The following is a 23,280-nucleotide window of genomic DNA, read 5'->3' as shown; positions in this document are numbered from 1 at the left end:
GGGTTACTTCTCTGTAGGAAAGCTTAGAAAGGTGTGGAAGAAAACATCCAAAACAAGTGACGAGATTTCAAAAACCATACTGGTACTGGTATCCACTTGTAGCATTCAACAACCCCGCTGTAAAATCCAGTCTCTGCAGGGAAGGGGAAAGGGGAAAGAATACCTTGTGTTCTCTCTTTCTGGAAAGAACCTCAACCCTACACAGCAAGATCGAAACCTGTGTTAGGAATACACATATGAGACTTCATATCCAAATAAACACATGGCTCAGTGTCCGATGATCCCTGGGATGTGAATAAAAACAGTACGTCCAGTCTGGTGTCTAATACGTTTACTTCCCAGCAGCATAATACCACTTTGGTCAGGTTGAACCACTGCACAATTTTGCAGCTCTTTCGTAAAAACAACGAAAACAATTGGAAAGACACGATGTACATGCAATGCAATGGGGGGAGGGGGGACGGTACAATTGGCCAATCCTTCCCTATAAAGATGAAATAGCCTTGGTTCATCTCTGCACTGTGTATGTAGAAGCCCTTAGAGCAGGGGTTTTTGTTCTTTCGGTTTTTTGTAGCACCAGATAGACACAGTGGCTGACAATAAATACGTCTGAAGTCATTGAAACGTTTTCACAAATAGAAATTTTCTGGATCTGAAACCTGGATGCCTGTCCCTGGCTTGAAGTACTGTTCATAAATGGATGCTATGAAGTAAGATTCAGTTCTCACCCTGTTTTGTTTTGATTTCTGATGCGATTTGTTGACTATCATGAGTTGTAAGTTACTAACATCTTTTATTTGCTACTTTGCAAATTCAGGGTATTTCTATATGCAACGACTCATCCATTTGAATATACTAGTGCTCCCACAGCCCACAGATCATGGTTAGGCACATGAACTATTGTGTCAGACTTCATGGGTTCAAGCCCCAACTCCACCAGCTAATCAGGTGACCTTGGCAAAGTGATGCGGTCTGTGCTTTCGTTTTCCTGTGTGTAAATCGAGCCTAGTGAGTAGAGCTGTCGTGGGGAGGTGTTTGGGAAAGCATTCGGCACAGAAGCTGCAGCCTGGTAAGAACTACTGCATGGTTAAGACTGTCACAACTGCCTATGTCACTGGGTTGTAGCTTTGCTTTATGGCTAAACTATGTGGCACATTTAAGGGGTATTTCAGAAAAGCAAGCTCACGTAAATTACGCAGGAAATATTTCATGTCTCCCATGAGGAGAGGGTTTGTTGTTTTTCTAACATGTGTGAAGGGGACCCAGGGATTTTGACCAGAATACGTGCTAAGGAGTCCCTCACCATGAACGTTAGGATGGCATTACATTTGCCTTCTTTCCCAATGCATTTGCAGAATCTAGCATGCACCAGCTACACACGAATATCTGTTAAATAAATAGATCCATGGAGACGTTTTGGGGGGTGACATGGGATCAATCTGAAGCTCAGGTACATTCTAGGAATCAAGGATGAAGAAAGTGGTCATGGAAAGCAGAAAGTTTAGAAACGATGTTTTCATTGACTGTGGACTGCTTTAACGAATAGAAATATCACAGGAGAATTTAATATGCTTGACAAAAAACTTTTTTTTTTCAAAAAGAAGCTAAAGCATGTTCTTCTGTAAACTTTGGAAATGAAGTTCCATATTTGAAGCACCCATGCCAAGTTGTCCAAGTGCTTTTGTAAGGAACTGGGGAGATTTTTTCCTACTCCTATAAATTTCTGTAAATCTGAATTCCCAAGCATTTCCCCTGACTTACAGACACTTAAATCTTTGAGATAGTTCTTGTAATTTGATTCCAGATCCTATCTTAGAGAAAATCCTGGCTCTGACTTTGACACACGAAATTCTTGTGCCAATTAATATGCTAGCCAAGTCAAAATTAATTCATATATCCCTTCTTGAATCATTCATTCATTCAACAAATAGTCATTGAGTGCCCCACAGTGTGCCAGTCCATCCACAGGGCTGCAGTCACATCCCTTGGTCTTATTTGGGATCTAAATAAGGACAGAATGTTGGGGGTGGTCTTACTCAAAAGGTTCCCTGAATCCTCAGGGAATGATCTTTATCTGTGTCACAATTTTGTCGGAAGCTCCTCTTTTATTTTATTTTATTTTTTTTATCTTTTTTTTTTTTCGAGACAGGGTTTCTCTGTGGCTTTGGAGCCTGTCCTGGAACTAGCTCTGTAGACCAGGCTGGTCTCGAACTCACAGAGATCCACCTGCCTCTGCCTCCCGAGTGCGGAAGCTCCTCTTAAATATCATCTATGAGTGCTTAAAAGCAAAGCCATGCTAAAAGGTGAAAAATCCAGGCACTCATTCACACACCTATAGATAGTAATAGATGCAGAAAGCAAAGTACCACGTTTGGTGCCCTGGACGTTCACCCACATAAAGGAAATAGAATCAGCTTGGTGTCACGTTTGAGAACCTCATTTGTAAATGGGTGTAATTTGTCTCTAAGTTCTTTAGATACAAGCTCCAGTTTTTAACAAGCCCCTGGATGCTAGACTTTTCATTTAGATCTTAGCATAGTCTTAAGAGATAGTGATGGCTCTCACCACTAGAGAGTTCCCTATTGATTACATGATTGAGGAAGACAAAGTCTGTTATTCTTCCAAAGTCGATTGTAATTTAGGCTCATTATCCCCTTGCAGTTGTCCCGTTGTAAATGGTGACAGAATCAAAATGGAAATGCTCCAATGAAGAGGTTCAGTGATTCCTTTACCTTCTGGGCTTGCCTCAGAAATTGCAGCAGGGAAAACGTGCAGAAGAGGTTTGTTGCACTGCCTAACCACCTTGTCCCGGGGAAAGAACTGAGATTCACTTCATCAGATCCCTGTTGAGAAGTCACAGCCGTTTCTCCCTAACTGTTCACACAACATTTCTTATATTTGTGTTGAACGGAATGGAAGAGTAGTCTATTCTGCCTTTTTCTTTGAACGGATGACATCAGCCATGGCAATGGCTCTATATGTGATTCTTTAGAAATAGAGAATGTCAGGCCAAATTGTGGTAGATTTGTCCTTCCTTTTCCGTCTTGCTTCAATGAAACTTCAGAGACCCATCGGTGGCACTGTAAGTCTTTGAGGATGTCACTTGTGATCACAATTTTAGGGAAATGCTTGCATTTCAACAAGCTGAACTTCACTGAAGTAAACCAGCCATTTGTATGTGAATCCCACTAAGACATATAACCTATCCTTGGCTTCTGTTCGTATGATGGATTGCTTCATCTCAACAAACAACCTGGTATACATTTATCAGCACGACACACTGTACGAATGAAGCATAAAATACAGAGACTTCTAGAAAACAACAGTGGAAAGCATCTGCTTATTTCATAGCTGTTTCTGACAATACTCGTATTGATGGGAAACCATATGTTGATTTCGAGATTAATTAAACGTTTAACAGCTACGTGAAAACATATTCATCTTAAGCTCCAAATTTATACAATGTACTGAAACTCATTGAATTGACCATTTTCTCACTGTAAGGGTAAGATGACTTCCTTTTATGAGAGTGTTGTGGCATCTTCTGAATAGCTTTAATATTTCTTTGTTAAATGATAACTAAAATATAGGTTTATTATTTTTTCTTATAAAAATGAAAACTATCTTTCAAACTGAATAATATTCATATTGTCTCCACTTCGTTCTTTTTCTCATGCTTGTCCCTTTTATTGACCTATTTTATATAACATTCCGGGTTCTTGCTGACACCTTCCCCAACTTCTCTCTTGTAAAAAATGATATTTTTCAGGATGGGAGCCTGTTACCGCAACAGAATTGTCTTGAAATAAATTGGAGTAGCTCTTGGCTTTCTCACTCTTTGTCACCTGGTTGGTGATGCACTGTCTAGAGCAGCAAGACATTTCTGTTGACAATAGTGCCACCCAACAGTGTGAAATAAAACATGCTGGGCAAATCTAATGGGTTTTGTTTAGTTTTAAAAAGATGGCTTGTAAGCCATGCTTCAGAAATTTTTTATGTTGGAGGACTATCTGAAATATCAGATTTGTTGTGTCTTGGTGGGGAACCATTTTCTGTTTGTAAAATTGGACATAGTAAAATATCTGACTCTATTTCAACAGTTCAACTAGGTTTAACTAGGCAGTTATTCTTTTGTGTGCGTGTGTGTGTGTGTGTGTGTGTGTACATTTTTGTGCTTAAGGTATTTACGTGCCCAGGTAGTTAAAAGTTTCCTTTTCATTACAGTATGGAAAACCATATTAGGGGCCTATATTTACCCTAAACTAAAAAAGTATTTTGTGTTCAGGATGCCCTAACAGATTTTTGTGAATGTTGAAAAACCTTATTGGGGATTTACAAGTGGGAATATGCAAACTAGAATAGATTTCTCTTTGGAAGAAGCAGCGTCTGTCATTTACAATACTGGTACCACTGGGTTTCACATACCTCAATGTAAGTGGACCACTACCTTTGATATTAGACTGTCAAAAATATACTGTTTGCATTTAGGGAAATTAATCAAAACTTTCTGTGATATATCCCCTTGGATGTATATCTATGTGTACCTATTATAATTCAGTTTTATAAATCTCCAAGATTTAAAATATCAAATAGTTATCTATGAAAGTACACCAATATGTGCAGGATGGGTTTAGACTTCTCCAAAGTTTATCAATAAAAATAAATAAATAAAATTTAACAAGAAAATATGGAGGCCTGGTTACACATACCAACTGAGGATGAGTTCATAAAGTGAAGATAATCTCTTACCAGAGTAGTAAACCTTGGTAAACGAAGAACCAAGTAAGAGCAAGTGTACTCTGGTCTTAAGTATTTTGTGGAATAAATATACATTATACTCTGTTGAAATAATAGATATAAACAATACTTAAATTTTCAAAAAGCACAGCGTTGAGTTCCAACTCCTGCTTTTAAATATTAAAAGTTCAGCTAAAATATGCTACTCTTCTAAGACACTCAGAAATGGATAAAAACAGAAAATAAGAAAGCCAACTGGTTCCAGGTTCTAAAGAGATTATGTAAGATAAGAACTTGCCATTTTCAAGAGGAGAATAGAGGTTGGGTTTATAACTAAATCAAATTCCAATTCGGACAGCTCAGCAATATAGACTATGAAACTGGTGAGGGCGAGGGACAATGTGTAGGTTCCTTTCAAGTGGCCACAACCTTGAACTGATGCAGTTTGAACTATAGCCTAATGAAGGGTTTGCTAACCTCCGGAAGAGCCTCAGACTAAAGAATCACTTAATCCTAGCCCTGGTGATTTGTTCAAAAGTCACAGACTTTATTCTTACACTGCTTCAGTCTGCAGACTGGAGAAGTCCCTCCCTCAACACACTGGGGGTTTCCACTGCCGTGAATGGAAGGTCTGAGTGGGTAAAAAGCGATGAGCAGGGGGCTGGTACCCAGAGGAGGAAGATGTTGAACTGCCGTGGTAAAGGATGGAGACAGCACGTGTTCACAGCTTTGTGACGGGTGCAGTTATTGGTGTTGCCTTTCCCTTTTTCTATGTGCTGGGATTCTGGAGCACAGTTTCAAATTCTTGACTGTCTGATGGTTGACCTGGTAGCTTTTCTTCACGGCCTAAAAATGGAGTTGGGTAGAGGAAGACAGTAGAGATAAATCAGTGATTAGGATTCATTTTTAAACTATAAATCACTAAAAATATCAAGAATATTCACTACATAATATCTTAGTCACTGTTCTATAGCTGTGAAGAGACACTGTGACAAAGGTACCTTATGAAAGAAAGCATTTAATTGGGGGTTTGCTTATGGTTTTAGAGGGTGAGACCATGAGCTTGTTTGGGGGACAGTATTGCATCAAGGAGACAGGAATGGCACTGGAGAAGTCACAGAAGGAAGCAGAGTGGCAGTGTGGGGAGAAGCTGGGCATAGTAATCTTTGAAATCTCAAAGCTCCTGTATGGTACACCTCCTCCAGTAAAACCACACTTACTAATCCTTCCAAAAACAGTTCTACAAAATGGGAAGCTAACATTCAAACATGGGAGACAATGGTGGTGTGCTGGACAGTATCATGTATTCGACATAGGCTGGAGGCGTTTGAGAGCAGGGAATCTCAACTGAGAAAATGCCTTCATAAAGTCGGGCTGTAGGCAAGGCTGTAGAGCATTTTACTGATTGATGGGGAGGTCCCAGACCATTGTGGGTGATGCCATCCCTGGGCTGGTGGTACTGAGTTGTGGAATATATGAATATGTATATATACTTATATTAACATGTAAAGCTATGTTACATTTGTTTATGCTGTGGAATATTACTTTAACTGCATAAAGATCTGTTACATTTGCTTATGCTGCATTTGTTTAACGATGTAAGGATATGTGTTTAATTATGTAAAGCTGTGCCTACTTAAGGCACCTGACTGGTCCAATACAGAGCTAAATGGTCAATAGCTAGGCAGAAAAAGGATAGGCGGGGCTGGCAGGCAGAAAGAAGGAACAGGAGGAGGAACCTAGGTTCAGGAGAAGAACGAGAATGAGAGAGAGAGAGAGAGAGAGAGAGAGAGAGAGAGAGAGAGAGGAGAGAATGAGCAAGAAAATGAGGGATGTGCCTGGGGCAAGAAACCACACAGCTGTTTGCCCACCAGTCAGATACTGCAGGAAACAGAGAAGTAAGACGTACAGAAGGAAAGAAAAGTAAAAGCCCAGAGACAAAATGTAGATAAACAGATTAATTTAAGTCAAAAGAGCTAAGAAAAGGAGCCGCCTAAGCTAGGTTGAGCATTCATAACTAATAAGAAGTCTCTGTGTCATGATTTGGGAGTTGGTTGGTGGTCCAAAAGAAAAAGCCTGGTAGGGTTTTAGGTGTTGTAAGAAAGCAGACTGAACAAGCTATGAAAAGCCAGCCAGTAAGCAGCACTCCTCCATGGCCTCAGCATCAGCTCCTGGCTCCAGGTTTCTGCCCTGTTTGAGTTCCTGACTTGGCTTCCCTCAGTGGACTGTGATTCAGGATATGTGAGCCAAATAAACCCTTTTCTCCCCCAGGTGAATTTTAGTCGTGAAGTTTCATCACAGCAATAATATCGGTAACTAAGACAGGGAGGCATTCTCATTGAAACCACCACAGTGACAATGGCTTGGATTATGCGGGGCATCATCATTCATTCATGGTCTTCCACATGTGAAAAACACAAAACACAACAACAAGAAAACCCTGATATTAAGGAAGTCATTGATGAACGTGACAGGAAAAGCTGTAACATTTCCTGTTTCAATTGTTTATTTCAAAATGAAATAAAGAATTGAGTTTGGAAACATTTCAAGTACTTAACATTTGTTCCTATTAGTTCTAGATGATTCAAATTCTCTCCATGAAGGCAAAAAAAAAAAAAATCCAAGTAGCATTCATATTGTAACTATAACACCACAGCATTTAGCAATGCCTTTCCTGAGATGGAAGCCTTCAAAGCCTTTGGCTGACCAGTGGGAAACACCAATATCCCTTGTCGGAGGCAGAATTTAAGTCCCCCCTCCCCCAAGGTCAGTCTGGCACCACGTAGAACAGGCAGTGTCATTTGTCTGACCAGGTTTGGGGGTGCTGCTCCCCTGAACCCCTCCCTCAGAACTGTCACACTTCAGCTAGTACAGAATCATTTCTCCCAATCTCTGTTTTTAAGGATGCTGCTATTTTTGCTTCAGTCAATGCCACCAAATGCACAAAATAGATTTCCAACAAATTGTTCTGCCTACTCTTCACTGACCCACTGGCTGAAAGTCTTCTAGTGATGCGCCAGCAAGCACAGGGGCTACAGAATACACACAGACATGTAAGAGGCCACGGGGCAGAAGCAAAGTGCCTTCCTGCATTGTATAAAGTGTGAATTCCATCAGCATTTTAACCACTGCAGAATCAGTAGCAACAGTTTATCATGACTGAAATGTACGAAATGGTCCCTAATTGATGTGTTGTATTGACTTACATAGTTCTCCTTTCTTATTTAATCTTCATAAGACAGCATTCTATTCAGATATTTTGTGTTAAAAATTTGTTGAATTTAACATTTTCTTTGACCAATGAATCTATTTCCTCGATTGACTCTTCAATGCCCGAGATTCTCTTTTCTATCTCCTGCATTCTGTTGTTTATGTTTGCAACTGTAGTTTCTGATCATTTCTCCAGATTTTCCATTTCTAGAGTTCCCTCAGTTTGTGTTCCCCTTATAGCCTCTATTTCAGTATTTAAGTCTTGAACCTGATTAAGTCCTTCATCTGTTTGCTTTTCTTTTTGGTTTTCTTTAAGGGATTTGTTGATCTCTTCCAATTTTTCATTGGTCCTTTCTTCCATTTCTTTAAAGGAATTTTTTCATTTCCTCTTTAAGAGCTTCAATTGCCTGGTAAATTTATTTTTAATGACATTTTCTTCTGCTTCATCTATGTTGGGATGTTCAGATGTTCAGGTCTTGTTGCTCTAGAACTACTGGTTTCTGATGGTGCTCTACTTCTAATTGTGTTGATGAGTATATTCTTACTCTACTGTCTACATGTCTTTTCCTCCAATTGGTTCAGGTGGAACCTGTTCTTCTGGATTTCCTCTTCCTCTAATTGGTGAAGCTGGGGTCTTTGACTCCCTTGAACGCTCCGGTCAGTTACAGGCAAGGTTGAGCGTTTCGGTAATGGCTCCTCCATGTGTATATAGGCCCAAAACTCAGATGTTCACAGCTCCCGGCGGTCACTCCTCCAGGTGCAGGTGGTGTCTCAGTTCCAGTGGTCGCTCCTCAAGGTGCAGGCAGAATTGGGGCTGAGGCTCTGGATAGTCTGGATAGTCGGATAGTCTCTGGACACCACTATTGTCACCACGGCCTGCTGACTGGTACTGATGCTGTCTCCCAGTGTGGTTCAGCCTGGGCCTGCTGCCTGGTGTTGACATTGTCAAACCTTTACTCTGTATTGCCTTGTGTCTCTCCTCAGAAAGAGTTCTTGCTTGTATTGTTTCATAAACATTAGCATTCTTGTTATTTCTGCTCCAGATTTCTACTTGATGGACTCATATTTGCTTTTATTGGTTCACCCTATGGGTTCTACTGTTCCCAGTGCCTGGGTCGGTGGTTTTGGCACAGGAGGTAGAGCAAGATTTCGGAAATGATGAAGTAAAAGGAACAGGTGTAAAGAGCAGATGGTAGGGTCAGTGAAGCAGATGGCAAATGCCAACTCCTATGTTCATATGTGGGGGTTTGTCATGGTTTCATAGTTGATGAATTCTTTGCCCTATCCTTGCCCAACAATGGAGTGCAGGAACAGGCGTTGTCTTGGGACTTTTCTTGGACTAGTAATGCAATGGTTTAAATAAAATGGTGCAGTGCCTCGAGGGTTGGCAGCGGGCGGGCCACTAGGGGGAGCTGGGTCCCATGAGGATCCGTGGTGGGTACCAGACAGAGATAGACAGGCACACCATGCAGAGTGAGTTTGGTTATAGTTTGTTCAGTAAAAGGGAAGATGAGGGAGAGAGAAAGAGAGAGAGAGAGAGAGAGAGAGAGAGAGAGAGAGAGAGAGAGAGAGAGATAGGGGTGGGGAGGAGAAGAGGCCTCAGTCACCTCTTCAGAAGAGAGACAGGGCAGAGAGAATGCAGGCTTAAAGAGGAAGAAAAATCTGCTTGCCTTGGTGGAAGGAGGGGAAGTGGGGGAGGGCACTTTAGAGACAAACCCCGCCCACACCCCCTTCCTCTGAGGCAAGGGGATCTTCCTGCACTCTGTACTGTCTCTCTTTGGAAGAGGTGGCAGCCTGTCCCCCCTTCCCCCCTCTGTTTCTCTCTCTCTCTGTTCTCTCTCATTCTCTTTTTCCCTCCCTCCCTTTTTCCCTCCCTCCTTCCTTTCCTCCCTTCCCTTCCCTCCCATAACCCACCAAATAGACTATACCCAAACCTCTTTCTGCATGGCATGCCTATTTGTCCCTGTCTCTCATCTGCCACAGCTCCCAGTGGGAGTGGCTGCCCTGTCTCTCACACACTGCCTCCCACCCACCTGGGACCCACAGAGGCCACGGGTGGTGTGACCTGGCTACCCATCGTGGTTCACCACTGCCGCCCCTTGGGGAACTGCGCCATTTTATCTAAACCATTACAGTTAATATATGAAAAAGTGTTAGTGTTTCTCTTGTTTTTTATTCATTAAAAATCAGAGTGAAAATCCAAATGTATACATGAAATCATGTTTTCAAACTAAAAATCTGTATAAGATGAATAAACACAGTACACTCTGAAAGAAGTGCCATCAAAGGACAAACCCTATAATTATATTGTATGTTTAGATTTCTTTCATGTAACTTTGGAATATTCATATATTTACATTTTTGGAAATGGGATCTAATCTAATGAGGATAAAAGACAATTTTAGTTTGGCAGGATTTAAAATTCACATGGGTATGGAAGATAAACCCTGTCCGACTTATATTCCATCTGCTTTTCTTTCTTATCTGTTTCCCATTCACAGTGACTTCATAATTTCAAACTTCTCAGATAACATACATTACCTCTGATTTGGAGAATATGAAGTTATATTTCATCTGGTAAGCAGTGAGACTGTATCTGACAGCTATTCTGATTTGATTATCTGGTCTTGACTTGAATGGCAACAAAAATTCTCAAAGATCTGCTTCCAGTTAAACAGATTTAATAAGCTTGAAAATCCTTAAGAATGACTGTAGTATAAATTAGTAAGTGTTGTAAATCTTTTCTGACTCCTTAAAGATCAAGGTAACTAAAACATCAACAAGAGCTCACGTGGGTCTTTTTGACTGTATTCGACGTAAAATCCACGAGTGACGTGACTTGGGTGTGCTTTTATTGTTCTTAAAATAGTCACATTTAATCTCAAGGGGCTGTCGTTGTGTACGCACCAGCTCTCTTTATGGGCATAGATACAAAGATCATATTCAAGCAAACAGAACTCTCCCACATTCTGTGTCAACAACAAAAGACACCTGGTGGTTTTGTTTACTGGTAAAATATGTAAGTGGATTTCTAATGAGCTGTGGGTAATATTGAAGTGACTTAATAAGGAGGGAACAGGGACTAGAAATACAAATGGCTGTATATGTCAACGTGTATATTTCCAAAGATAACTGAAGTAACAAAGCATGGGCAGCTTTCACAGTAAGCTCTCAGAAGTCTGACTGACACATACTACTTTCAAAATATCCCTGGGCAATTTTACTCAGGGCAAACATCATAAATCACCCAGGAGAATAGCTATGAGCCTGTAATACCAGGAATAGAAGAAACAATAGCATTAGCAGAACGCATGCTAGCGATTGATTAGAGAATCATGGATTTCCTCTACTACCAAAAGGACTTTTTGATAAAATTCTGAGAGTACCGAATCAGTAACTGAGGATAAATCTTTAGGCATAATGTCTATTCTATTCATTGTATTTATCCCAACCACACAGTCTATGCCAATCCATCCCTTGCCTGGATCACTGTATCTTTCATATATATATATATATATATATATATATATATATATATCCAACTTGTCTCTTTCCATCATAACCCTGTAATTCTCTATTGTCACAGAAGCTGAATTATCTTTATAGAACATAAATCAAATCATGCCACCTTTTTGCTTAAAAGCCGTCATCACGTCCATCATGTCCCATTGCAATAAAATCTAATTTCTTTAATAGGGTGTGGAGGCTTTCTGTACCCAGTCCCTACACATCTTTTTGACCTCACAGCCCACCACTGTCATTATCACTCATTGTTCCCACCTCTTAAGGTCTTCTTTCTGTTCTTCAAATACAAACGGCTCATACACTCTCACACTGGTCATTTCTTCCCTTATTATGTCCTTGGGGGCTGCTCCTTGGCACTCAGTTTCATCTCAGATGCTTTTTCCTTTGAGAACTCTGCATCTTAACTGACCACCTAGCTAGAGTCCATTCAAACAGTCTCCATTTAACTTTTCAAAGTACTGCTCCCAAAAGGATGTAGACTTCTTTTCTTGTTTAGTTATTAATTACCCCCTCTAAGCAGAATGCATCCCCATGAAGACAAAGTGTTTTGCTTCCTGGACAATGCCTGTCCACAATTGTGCTAAAAGACATGCGGTACTGAATCAAAATACTTTGGGGAAAAATATAATTTTAAAAATGTATGTATGTGTGTATTATTTCATTATTTAGTTAGTTTATCTCTTGCATGTCTAATTGTCTATATGTATATTATGATTGTGATGTACTCTCAGGAGCCAGAGAAAAGCATCAGAGAACTTGGAGCTAGAATTACAGGTGGTTGTGAGCTCCGTGATGTAGGTGTTAGGAACCAAATCTAGCTTCTCTGCAAAGTTGGGAAGTGCTCTTATTACTCAGCCCTCTCTGCAGTCCCTAAATATACCCAGAGAGAGAAAAAAACCTCACCATGTAGCTTTCTTTTGTCACAAGTGTCACTTAAAAAAAAAGACACGTCTCATGTCTTATTCAGCATTTCTTTTAAGCAAACAATAAACCAATATGACAAAATGGATGATCATCATCACCTATTGTCACTTTTCTGTGAACATTTGAACATCCTTTTCAGGACACATTTAAAGACAACATAGTACAAAATACCTAATGATAAATTTGCTCTTTTTCAGTGAATAGCTTGGAAAAAATAACTTTAGAGCATCCTACACTTGAGGAAGGAGAACCACAATTTCAAGCTACTTCTTAATGGTGGCTGATCACAGCTTTAGACTGCTCATCTCAAAGATGTGGCTTGTGGTGGTTTGAATAAGAATGGTCCCCACAGACTCATGTTGTTAAATGTTTAGCTCACAGGCACTGTTAGGAGATGTTGTCTTGGAGTAGATATGGCCTTGATTGAGGAAGTACATCACCGTGGGGGTGGACTTTGAGGACTTATATGCTCAAGCTAGGCCTAGTGTGGCAGTCTCTGCTTGCTGTCTGTGGATCCAGATGTAGATCTTTCAGCTCCTTCTCCAGCTCCATGTCTGCCTATGTGCCCCCATGATAATAATGACTCAACCTCTGAAACTGTAAACCAGTCCCAGTGAAATGTTTTCCTTTATGAGGGTTGCCGTGTTCATGGTGGGTGTCTTCACAGCAACAGAACACTGACTAGGATGTGGCTTTAATGTTAATTTCCTGGATGGTTGGTTCTTCAGAGACTTAGGGGTATGCGATAAAGGTGTTCCTAACACATAATAAACACTTCAAAAGAGACAAATTTTACTATTAACACATTTTTTTCTTGAAAATATATGTAAAACTTAATTTATCCTTTCTTGTTGTGAAGTGAAAGTTGGGAGAAGGTAAGAGTCAGATGTTTTTCAAAACCTTTGGGATGTCAAATTGTGTTAGCTGTCATTTTGCTGCTTCATTCTTCATGTGGAACACGTTTCCAATACTCTATATCTCTCTCATCTAAAGTATATGTAGCCAGGAATAGCACTGTACTGGGTGAAAACTACCAGTCAAGGGCATGAGTGGGCACTATAATCAACTCCCATTCCTACTTTGGCAAAAAGGATGAATTGCCTGAGTTTACAAAAATGCATCCTAAAGCCAGTATTTACCCCTGTTGTAGGACATTATTTCCCCAAATACCTTACATATGCAGGGACTATAGCTGAAAGACACATGGTAATGGGATAACTTGTTTATATTTTTGGACACCATTGCCTTTCATTTGATTAATCTCTTTGGGGTGTCTCTCCTGCCTGACAGTTTTATTTCAGCTGGCCCAGGAGCTACTTTTAGGCAGTGAGGTGCTTGCATGCAGGGAGGAGGGCGGGTCTCACCTATGACATGTGGTTTTGTTGTGGTTGCTGCTGCTGCTGCTGTTGCTGCTGCTGAATGAGCAATTGTTGCTGCTGCCGGCGCCGGGCTGTCCGCAGCTTTTCAAAACGAGCCTCCATCTCCTCCAGGACTTTTGGGGTGTATCTGACCACCAGCTTCACACTGTCCTTTGCAGCCTTGAGTAGCTCCACAGCTTTCTCGTGGTGCTCCCCTTCCACACTCTAAAAAGACAAGGGGAGAACTCATTTATTCCCTCTGGGGACTAATCTGAAATAACTATCTTAGTAAAAAGCCAAACTCGGTGGCAGGCATAAGGTCTTCTCTGTAAATTCCATTTCTTACAAGGCTGAGATAAGAGGGTTTCGGCGAGTTCAAAGTATGAGTCTGGACTGCATTGTAAGCTTCAGGTCAGCCTGGTTTACAATAGGAAAACCCTAGTTCAAAAATAAAAATCAAGGGCCTAGCGTTGTATCTCCGTTTGTAGGATGCATGCCTAGCATGCACGATGCTATGTAATCTGTCAGTATCATATCCAGTCATAGTTTGGGGGACATGCTAATCCCAAAGCAGAAACATCAGAAGCTCAAGTCACCCTTGGCTATATAGTGAGTTCAAGATCAACCTAGGGTACAGGATATCATATCTCAAACAAAACATCATCATCATCATCATCATAATAATGGAAACAAAAGTTCTCTCCTACAACAAAATCCTATAAAACTACCAACAAAACATCTGAAGTCTGCAACTTCCAGACCACATTGTAACCAAGACAACAGCATCACCATTATCATCTGTGCCTGTACCTGAACTTCAGGTTGGTTAGACTCTATTAAGATGCAGGGTGATTATGATAGTTTGAGTCAGGAGGGCGAAAGTCAGGGAAGACCTAATAATAAGCCAAATATTCAAAAAGAATTTCAGAATTTCACCTGGAAGGGTAAATGAATCAAAAATTTCTTTTTTTGAAAAAAAAAAACAATAAGTTAAAAATTGCAATAAAGTTAATCTTTCTCTACCAGATAATAATCCCCATTAGGCATCTACAGTGATTGAAGTACTGAAATTTAGACACAAGGCAAAGATTATTAGATAACGATGCCAAAACAAATAAATAATAAAATGTAATTGATATTCCGTTCTTGTGCTCTAAACGTAATGTCTTTATTAAGAAACTTAATGCTATGAATTTCAAAAGCTTAAAGTAGCCTGGGGGGGGGTTCTTTCTCATCTTGCAACGAAAGAGAGCGAGGACTGGAATCTCAAAATCAGATGCCAACAGTTTAAGTTTCTGCATTTCAAACCCTGCTCAAGAAGAGCAATAAAGCAGAGAATGCTGGCAATACAACAGTGAATTTATTGAGTTTTTCACAGGGGGCTCTCTTACAAGTCCATAAGCAGAGTGGATCAGTTATACATGTGCTTAAATAATAAAATACAGATGTCGCATAGACCCATGGGAAGGGAAGTGTTCCATCTTTTTATTAACCAAAGAAGTAGGGATCAACATCACATATTTTATTGTAAAATTTAAAACGGTAATTTTGCATATAGTATGTAAACAAGCATGTGGGGAAAGGGACTTTGATCAGTTTAGTGAACTCTAGCACAGTTTTTCTGGACGGTGCTCTTGTTACTAACTGAAGAAAACAGTCTATTATTATAATGAGTATTTATACTAAGCATTGCATTTGATATATACCTGCAAGTATGACATCACAAAAATAAAAAAAATGATTAGAGTTGGGGATTTTGAACATTACAACAACCTGGACAACATTTGGGAAAACGGATTATTTCAAGTGAACCAAGAGCTGCTGAAGATAACCCTGGTGAGATTCTCTAGGGTGGGAAAAAGATGTAAAAGGGAAGAAAGTGGCAGTTAGATTCGTGATGGTATAAAGGACACTGCCTGCTACTTCCCTAGAGCCAGCCAGCCAGCCAGCCAGCCAGCCAGCCAGCCAGCCAGCCAGACAGCCAGACAGCCAGCCAGCCAGACAGCCAGCCAGACAGCCAGCCAGCCAGCCAGCCAACAGGTAACCCTCACTTTTCCAAATTTAAGTGCAATTTTTTTTTGTCTCATTTGAACTAAGTACAGAGGGGAAAAATGATGACAAGTATAGATAGAGCCTGGGTGAGGCTTAAATATTATCAGAACATCTAAGCGTGGTGGAGACAAGGTGACCATTGGCAAGTTGAGATTTCTTTTCACACCACAAGCATAAGAAGAACTTGAGACACATATATATGACCTATGAAATGGAAAGAAACTATTAGATCCCAATTATATCTAAAGAAACTATAAGACTTCAATTATAACTTGGGATTAACAGTTACAGATATTTTAGAGAGTATATTTAATTCAGTCCCTTGCCTTCAGGAGATCGGTGTGGGAAGAAGGAAAATAAGCTTGAATTTAGCAATTTGATCAGTTGTCACTGCTGATGGTGGCGACATCTTGTTTGTTTGAGTGCCAAGCAGACAAGATGGGGTTATGATGTGGCCATAGTGAGCTGGAAAACAATTCATGTAGCTGTGGCCCTACGTGTGCATTAAACAAAAAGAGAGGCTTTACGCAGTCTTTAGGTAGAGAGGATTTTTATCTCAGGCTAAAGCCTAAGAAAATAAACATGATTGTTGATTAATTCATTCTTTGGGCAATTCATTCAATCATTGATAGTCGCCAATAAGAGTTTTATTAAGCATTCATCTTAGTGGTTGTATTTCACAAAATTTTCAAGGAAATAAAAGACAAGAGAAAATATTGACAACAGAAACCTCTTTTCAGTTTGTTTGTAATTACTTCGTAATTTGTCCTAAGATGATTTATTACGGTGTAGGCGGTTGATTTCAAATGAAAGCTTGATTTGTTTACCCAAACCCTTCTGTATTTTTCTGCATTAAAACTTAAATGGGCTTTTGTTTTATTGTTTGGTTTTACAGAGGTCTTATGTACCACAGGCTGGTCTAGATTATTATCTGCAGTAGAGGGTGACTGTCAACTTTGGCACTCCTGTCTCTCCTTCCAAGGGTAGGATCAAAGGTGTGTGCCACGGCACCAGATTTTCCTGTTTAACAACAGTGGTACACCCACTCCTGAGGGCAGCTGGTCAACTTCCACAACTTGCTTTTGCATTTTTGTGCGATTTGCTTTCATTTAGGAGGGTAGAAGATTCTGGGGGAGAGTCTCTTTATTCGTCTTTAAGCATGATGGTGCTCATTCAGAGGGTCACCAGAGGGCCTAGGCACTACTGCAGGGGCTACCAGGCACTCATGACAGAGGAGGTAGCAGAGAAAAAGCTGAATCCCAAACTTCATACTCGGGTCCTGGGAACTACTGCCACCATCTCCAATGCCTGGCTCTGACATCTCTCGGGAGAACTCACAAAGAGCAATTCCCATGCTCTTCAGATTTAGAAACCTGACCTAGATTGTGACCACGATTCTTCTTCAGGGGCTTACCAGCATCAGTAAGTCCTTTCATCCTCTTCCACACCAGGGCACAAAACTGCCCTAGAAGCCGAGGCCTGCACTCTCTTATTTCTGCTACATGGAAACACTTAAAAGGCTGAAAGTTTGACAGTTCAGTCATAGAATGAAAATGAAAGTGGACTGCAGAGGTTAAGAAATATAAGCCTGTTTGCAGTTCATTTCAAATACTCTGATGCTGCTGTTTTCATCAAAAGTCTTCACGTTTGTCTTCAGGATCACTCAGGGCACCACACTTGTTCCTCTGTCTCTGTCTGTTGCACTTTGACAGACATATGTTTGTCTTGACTTGCCATGTGTTTATCCCCAGAATGCTTTTAGTTCCTCAGTAAACTGTTTAAATGGTAGCAGATAGGTTGACAAGCCTCCTCTCTTTTTCTTTTCTTTTTTGAGTTAGAACAAAGAAATGGATCACAAGCCTATAGAAGTCTAGTTTTGTGAGTTAAAAGAGGCCAGAACACTTGCTCAGTTAGGGAATATACCTTAATGTGCACTGGGAGTAGGCATGTCTTCGGCCCTGAAGGTTTAGCATCCTTCACCCTTTGTATTTTATCTATTTCTTACTCTTGCTGGATGTATCCCTTGTTTCTTATTAATTATTTAAAATATGTTTTAAACTGGGATACATTATAAAGTTTATTTTTAAAACAAAACTGTCTTTAAAAAGCTCTTTTAATTTATTTGTTGTTTTCTTTTTACAACAGTTGCCTGAGATTCGACTAGTGCTGGAAACGTTTGACAAGAGCTTTCTTGTCAAAGAAACACTGGTAGGGGCTGTGTTTCTTACATGTATTGAGGAGAGTTGGAAAGGCTTCCAATGTTGAAATGAAATATTTTCTCCTTTTAAAAACCAGAATCATATACTTTTGGTTTTTCATTCCCTTGCTTTAAGGGTTTTATTGCATCTCTTACAATTTGAAAGAGTTTTTAGAAAAAAAATTAATTCAATGCAAGTCTTCCCAGTGGACATCTAGGAAGAGGGTTTTTAGATGTGAATGGTGATGGAGAAGGCATGTATGTATACCAGACATTCAGGAAAGGTTTGAGAACAGTGTAGTCCTAAAACAGAAAAACACTCAAGGGCTGTGAACATTCACCATAGTGAATCAAGCCTACTGCGAAGAGTGGTCTCCCCAATCCTGAAAACATTCACGTCTGTGTTCAAATATTTAACACTTATAAAAATCAATATGGACAAGTTAAAACAACTTTATAACTACTCTTTGAAATTCAGGAGGAAGGGCAATAAAATCCTTAATCTGTGGAACCGCGAGTGCTGGGTTTCCTGGAAGGTAAATGTATAAAGAAATGTTTCCATTCCGGAGCCTGAGAAAGAAATGAGCTCAACAAATAACCCACTGTACACTTGCTTTGTTAGCGATCATGTGCAGTAGAAAGTACCAGAACACTTTAGACTTTCCTGATTTATTGGAAACTTAGCAAAGTTGTGGTTGCTAAATGAACCAGCCCTTAAACTCGGGTACATTCTGACCTTTCAATACCTTAGCTATTTCACACAGAGAGATATCAAAATACTATTTCTCGTAAGGTCTATTTCCTAAGTGATTGAGAATTCCTCTAAAAAAAAGGATTTGGATTGTGCTGCCTACTTGAACTTGCACACTGTATGTGCCTCCGTTTGCGGCACAGTTACATTTTGACCTTGGTTAGATAGCACAGAAAGGAGCCCCCAGTTCTGGGAAGGAATACTACACATTATATGTATGCACTATTAACTGTGAAATGCCCACGTTCAAAGCTTTTCTCGGGCTTTTCTTTTCTGAAATTAAAATATAATTACACCACTTTCCCCCATCCCATTCCTCTTTCCAGCCAGGTTTTTCTTATGGAACACGTGGTTCTAACTTGACTAAGTGTGTTGTTGAATACCTTCCAGAAACAGTATTGGGTAACTAAGAGGTAATGTGCCTCATGGGTTGTTCTTGACATGTCCACTTTTCTAAGTGACATCTGCCATTTGGGTTGGGGGCTAGATGATGCTATCCAGGAGTAAAAGATATGAAAGGTATGAGGTTATAATACCTTAGTACAATTAAGTAGCTCAGCGTGTTAGCTCTGAAGGGTCCCTTAGAAACATTCTCATCTACCTCCTTGTTCTTTCACAATAAAGAAATAGGGACCAAATCAGGACCAAATCAGCTGGGACCCAACTCACTGCATCAAGCTGTTCATTTCAGGGGTTGTTATGGGCAAGTGGTTTTAAAACAATCCCATCCTACTTTTCACACTAATCCAGAAATGAAGCACATGGCTGGTCTCTTTTCCTCTGCGGTGAAAGGACCGGAACTGAGGGCAGAAGATGGATCAGTAGGTAACTCCTAGCTAACTGTGCAAGCAGGCCAGCAAGGGAGCAGTGGGAAATGCTTGAAGGGGCCTCTGTTTGGAGTTACAGTTCTTAGCTTTGAAAAGGCCCTACGTGGTCACGCAGAAACCAATTTTTTTCCCGCAGAGAGGATTGTGATTTTATTTTCCTTTTCACTCTTTACAGAAATATAGTAAAGTTGATAAAATGTTGAATATTCTAAGTATCATCCACCCAGCTGTCTTTCAAACGTTAAATAAACTGCATGCTTAATGGTGTCAGGAAAGCCTTTGAAGGTGCCCGAATAACAGGAGGTTTATCTGCATGTATCAAAATGACTGTCTAATCCTGAAAGTTAAGACAAACATAGGATAAGGTATTTGTAAGCATCGTTGCAATGCAAACCCTTGAACAATTTCTACATGATGATGGAAGAATAAATTCTTGGTGGGTATGAGAATAGATCACTGAATTCTTAGAATGGTTTTATGGATTTGTGTTACTTTAATCTGGCTACATTTGAATGTGTGAATTTATATATATATAAATATATATATATGCATACATATGTATATTCTAATATGCCTACTTAGTGAAAGGCCTGTTTTTTTTTTAAATGTGTATTAGATAGACGCACATCTAACAATAAGGATATGAAGACAGGTCTTGGAAAAGCTAAAATAGTTGTCCTATTTTGGTGGTCAGAAAAACACAATGGCACAAACTGACATCTAGCTCTTCTGAGAATCTAAGCGCTTCTCTGTGAATTGACATTCTCAAGCAAAATAGTAAAAAGCAAATATAGAAGTGCTTCTCCCTCCCTCCCTCCCTCTCTCCCTTCTTCCATTTCTCCCTTCTTCCTCTCCTCCTTTCCCCTCTCTCTCTCCCTTCCTTCCTCCTTCTTTCCCTCCCTCCCTCCCTTCCTTTCTCTCTCTCTTTCTTTGTAGGAAATTTTTAGATCAGTAGTTTCTAAACCATGGCTGCAGAACTTTGTGAAGAGAGATGACTTGATGATAGCACCTTGACCTAAGCATTTGTGAGCATGCGTAAAACTCAGATTCAGTTAGTCACTGATGGACAGCGTGTGTTTGGATGCCTTGTTCTAAACTATGGCAAACCCAGAAAAAAACCTATGACCTCTGAAGGGATTTTCTAGGCCTTTATTTCAGCGTGGCCAGATGTGGGAAATCTAATCATCCTGAGCTTGGTGTAGAACACTGCTGAGTTGGTCCTTAATTAGGACAGGAATGTCTTTTGAACATTTAAAGGCGGTGTTCAGAAAAGAACTCTATAGTTCTTTGATCCTTCTCTTTTCTCAAATATGCTAATTTCCCTGTTCTAAATGTATTATCTTCTGCTTAAGAAAAGTGGCAAGTGTATGAAGTGTCACATTTATCCCTTGGAAACAATATGCTAATGTTCTCGCAGAGGACGTTTGTTCCTGCCTACATGCTAATATCATCTCTGTGTAGTACAATTTGTCGGTTCACAATCGCACTCTGCTACTCGATTCTCCAAGGGGAGATGAGTCTTGTTTAACAACCTCTGTGCAGGTTTCAATGATGGACCCAATAGTATGCAGTCAATATATCTATCTATCCATTCATCCACCATAGCTCTCTTTCCTGAATGTACCATAAATTTATATAGAAATCTATTATTCATGCATCCAACTATCAATGTATCTACCCCATCTAAGTATCTCCCCATCTATTCTTCTATCTATCTATCTATCTATCTATCTATCTATCTATCTATCTATCACCTGTCTATGTTCTACTAAACTAAAGAACCAGTACTTCTTGAGTCTGAATTTGAGCTTTTTCACTTATCAGGTTTGTTAACCTGGAGAATCTGCTGCAGATCTCTGGGCCTCAATTTCCTTATTTGCAAACTGAGTATAGGACACCTACTGTGTAAAACCATCACAAACATTTGGAGGAATGTTTGGCATTTGCAAGGCTCCAACAAATAGTAACTCCTTGTTTCATTGCTATATCTTTGTCAGTCTTCCTGTATAGCTTTAAATCTTAAGGATAGCAAGAAAAATGTAGTTGTACCTTTGCATGGGCAGAAGCTTGCTTTATATTTTCTGGGAAGCAAAGGTTTACTACAAGTGAGGGACTTGTTAGAAATGTGCTTGAAACCACTACGCTGCATCCACAGCCTTCCTTACCCTCATGTAATTCAGCTGCATCATGTTCATAATTCAGTGATGTGCTAATTACAAGTGATAATTAATTACTCAAAAAAATTTCATTTCTCTCAGTTCCTCCCTGGTGTCATGCTTAGCTAAGGACAAGATGACTGGGCAAACGATTCACTTGATAGGAACATACACAAGGTGAGGGACCTTGAGAGAAAATATGAAATAATTGAACACTAGAAAAGAGCATGGAGGTTAATGGGAGGAGTGAACATAATTATACATATTTTTATCCTCTGAGAGTAGTTATAAATATAAAAAGTTTTGAACCATGAAAGTGGAGAATGCCATATATTATCACTAGGCCTGGGGGGCAAAAAATCTAAATTGAGCAAATGCTTCAGGAAAAAAAAAATCCTGCCAGAGATAAGAGATTCATAAATCTAACATTTGGTTGATCTCAGACGTTTCAAATCTGGGGAAGAAAACTGGAAATGTATTCAGCTTCTTCATCTCAGCAGTGATGCTTCCTAGTAACTGTGCCTTGGTTGTGATGCTTCATAGTAACTCTATGGCATTTCGGCAGTGGTACTTTACTACCGGCAGGAAGTAGAGTTTCCTAGAGTAAAGCTTCATAGTAACTCTACTACAGCACCATAGTAAAGTACTGAAGTCATTCTACTCAACGCTTGAAAGTCTGTCATTCACAGAGTAGGGAGAATTTCCCAATAGTAGTTGGGGAGAATACTGAATTCTACCTCCACCCCGTGCTCCACACACATACAGAGAGACTTATCTTCCAGTGTGGTGATAAGAGCTATAGACTGAGGTTTAGAAACAGAACAAAACTGCCTCAAAATTTATATTTGGCAATAAGATTTTTAAATTAATGTAACTATTTTCTTTTCCCTCTTTTTATCCTTATTTTTCAAATTAGCACACAAAGTAATGAGTTTTATTATGTATTTTCATACATATTTGACAATGTCAATACACTTTGTTCCCCTCTGTCACTGTCCTGCTGCCTCTCCCTCGCTCTGTTTTTGCTGGGTTCCTGCCTGACCCTAAATTGAATTTCTGCAGTCATTTCGTGTGTATCCCATCACCCCGTGTTCATTCTCCACCCCCTATCCCGTATAATCTCCTCTGTCTTCTCATGGTTCCCTCCCCATTTTATGGAACACACACACACACACACACACTCACAGAAAGAGACAGGAGGGAGGGGGGAGAGAGAGAGAGAGAGAGAGAGAGAGAGAGAGAGAGAGAGAGAGNGAGAGAGAGAGAGAGAGAGAGAGAGAGAGAGAGAGTGCTGATATGCTAATATTGAGTGGTAGGTTTTGATAATCAGTATCATTTTGGTTGAATTGTGACAATTCCTGAAAATACAGTAATTTGATTTCCAGAAGTAGATCTTTCTCTAGATTCTTGCCCTCTCTCTCCAATCAATCCCTGGTACAGGTTGGCCCTGGAAGTGCCTATCAGTCTCCTGATATTCCTTCCCTCACCACTCCCTGGTTATTCCCAGCGATGACCATCCTCATTGCCAAATAAAAAACTTGGC

At 40.0% G+C, this 23,280-nt stretch overlaps 1 protein-coding gene across 3 annotated transcripts in view; it reads right to left on the bottom strand.

Annotated features, from left to right (window-relative positions):
- Positions 1-1,533: 1,533 nt before the first annotated feature.
- The window catches only part of Lin7a (lin-7 homolog A, crumbs cell polarity complex component), a 128,814-nt gene continuing 107,067 nt past the window's right edge, over positions 1,534-23,280 (bottom strand). For all 3 annotated transcript variants that reach the window (XM_050135497.1, XM_050135498.1, XM_050135499.1), the window contains exons 5-6: positions 13,761-13,979; positions 1,534-5,583 (exon numbers count right to left, since the gene is read on the bottom strand). In XM_050135497.1, coding sequence (XP_049991454.1) covers positions 13,761-13,979 — 219 coding nt within the window. In that variant the 3' untranslated portion in view covers positions 1,534-5,583. The remainder of the gene's footprint in view (positions 5,584-13,760; positions 13,980-23,280) is intronic.

This window comes from Alexandromys fortis, unplaced genomic scaffold (genome assembly GCF_014885135.2).
Source record: "Alexandromys fortis isolate MF-2015 unplaced genomic scaffold, M_Fortis_MF-2015_v1.1 scaffold_24, whole genome shotgun sequence".
Taxonomy (NCBI): Eukaryota; Metazoa; Chordata; class Mammalia; order Rodentia; family Cricetidae; genus Alexandromys; species Alexandromys fortis.
This window is presented reverse-complemented; position numbering and strand designations above follow the sequence as displayed.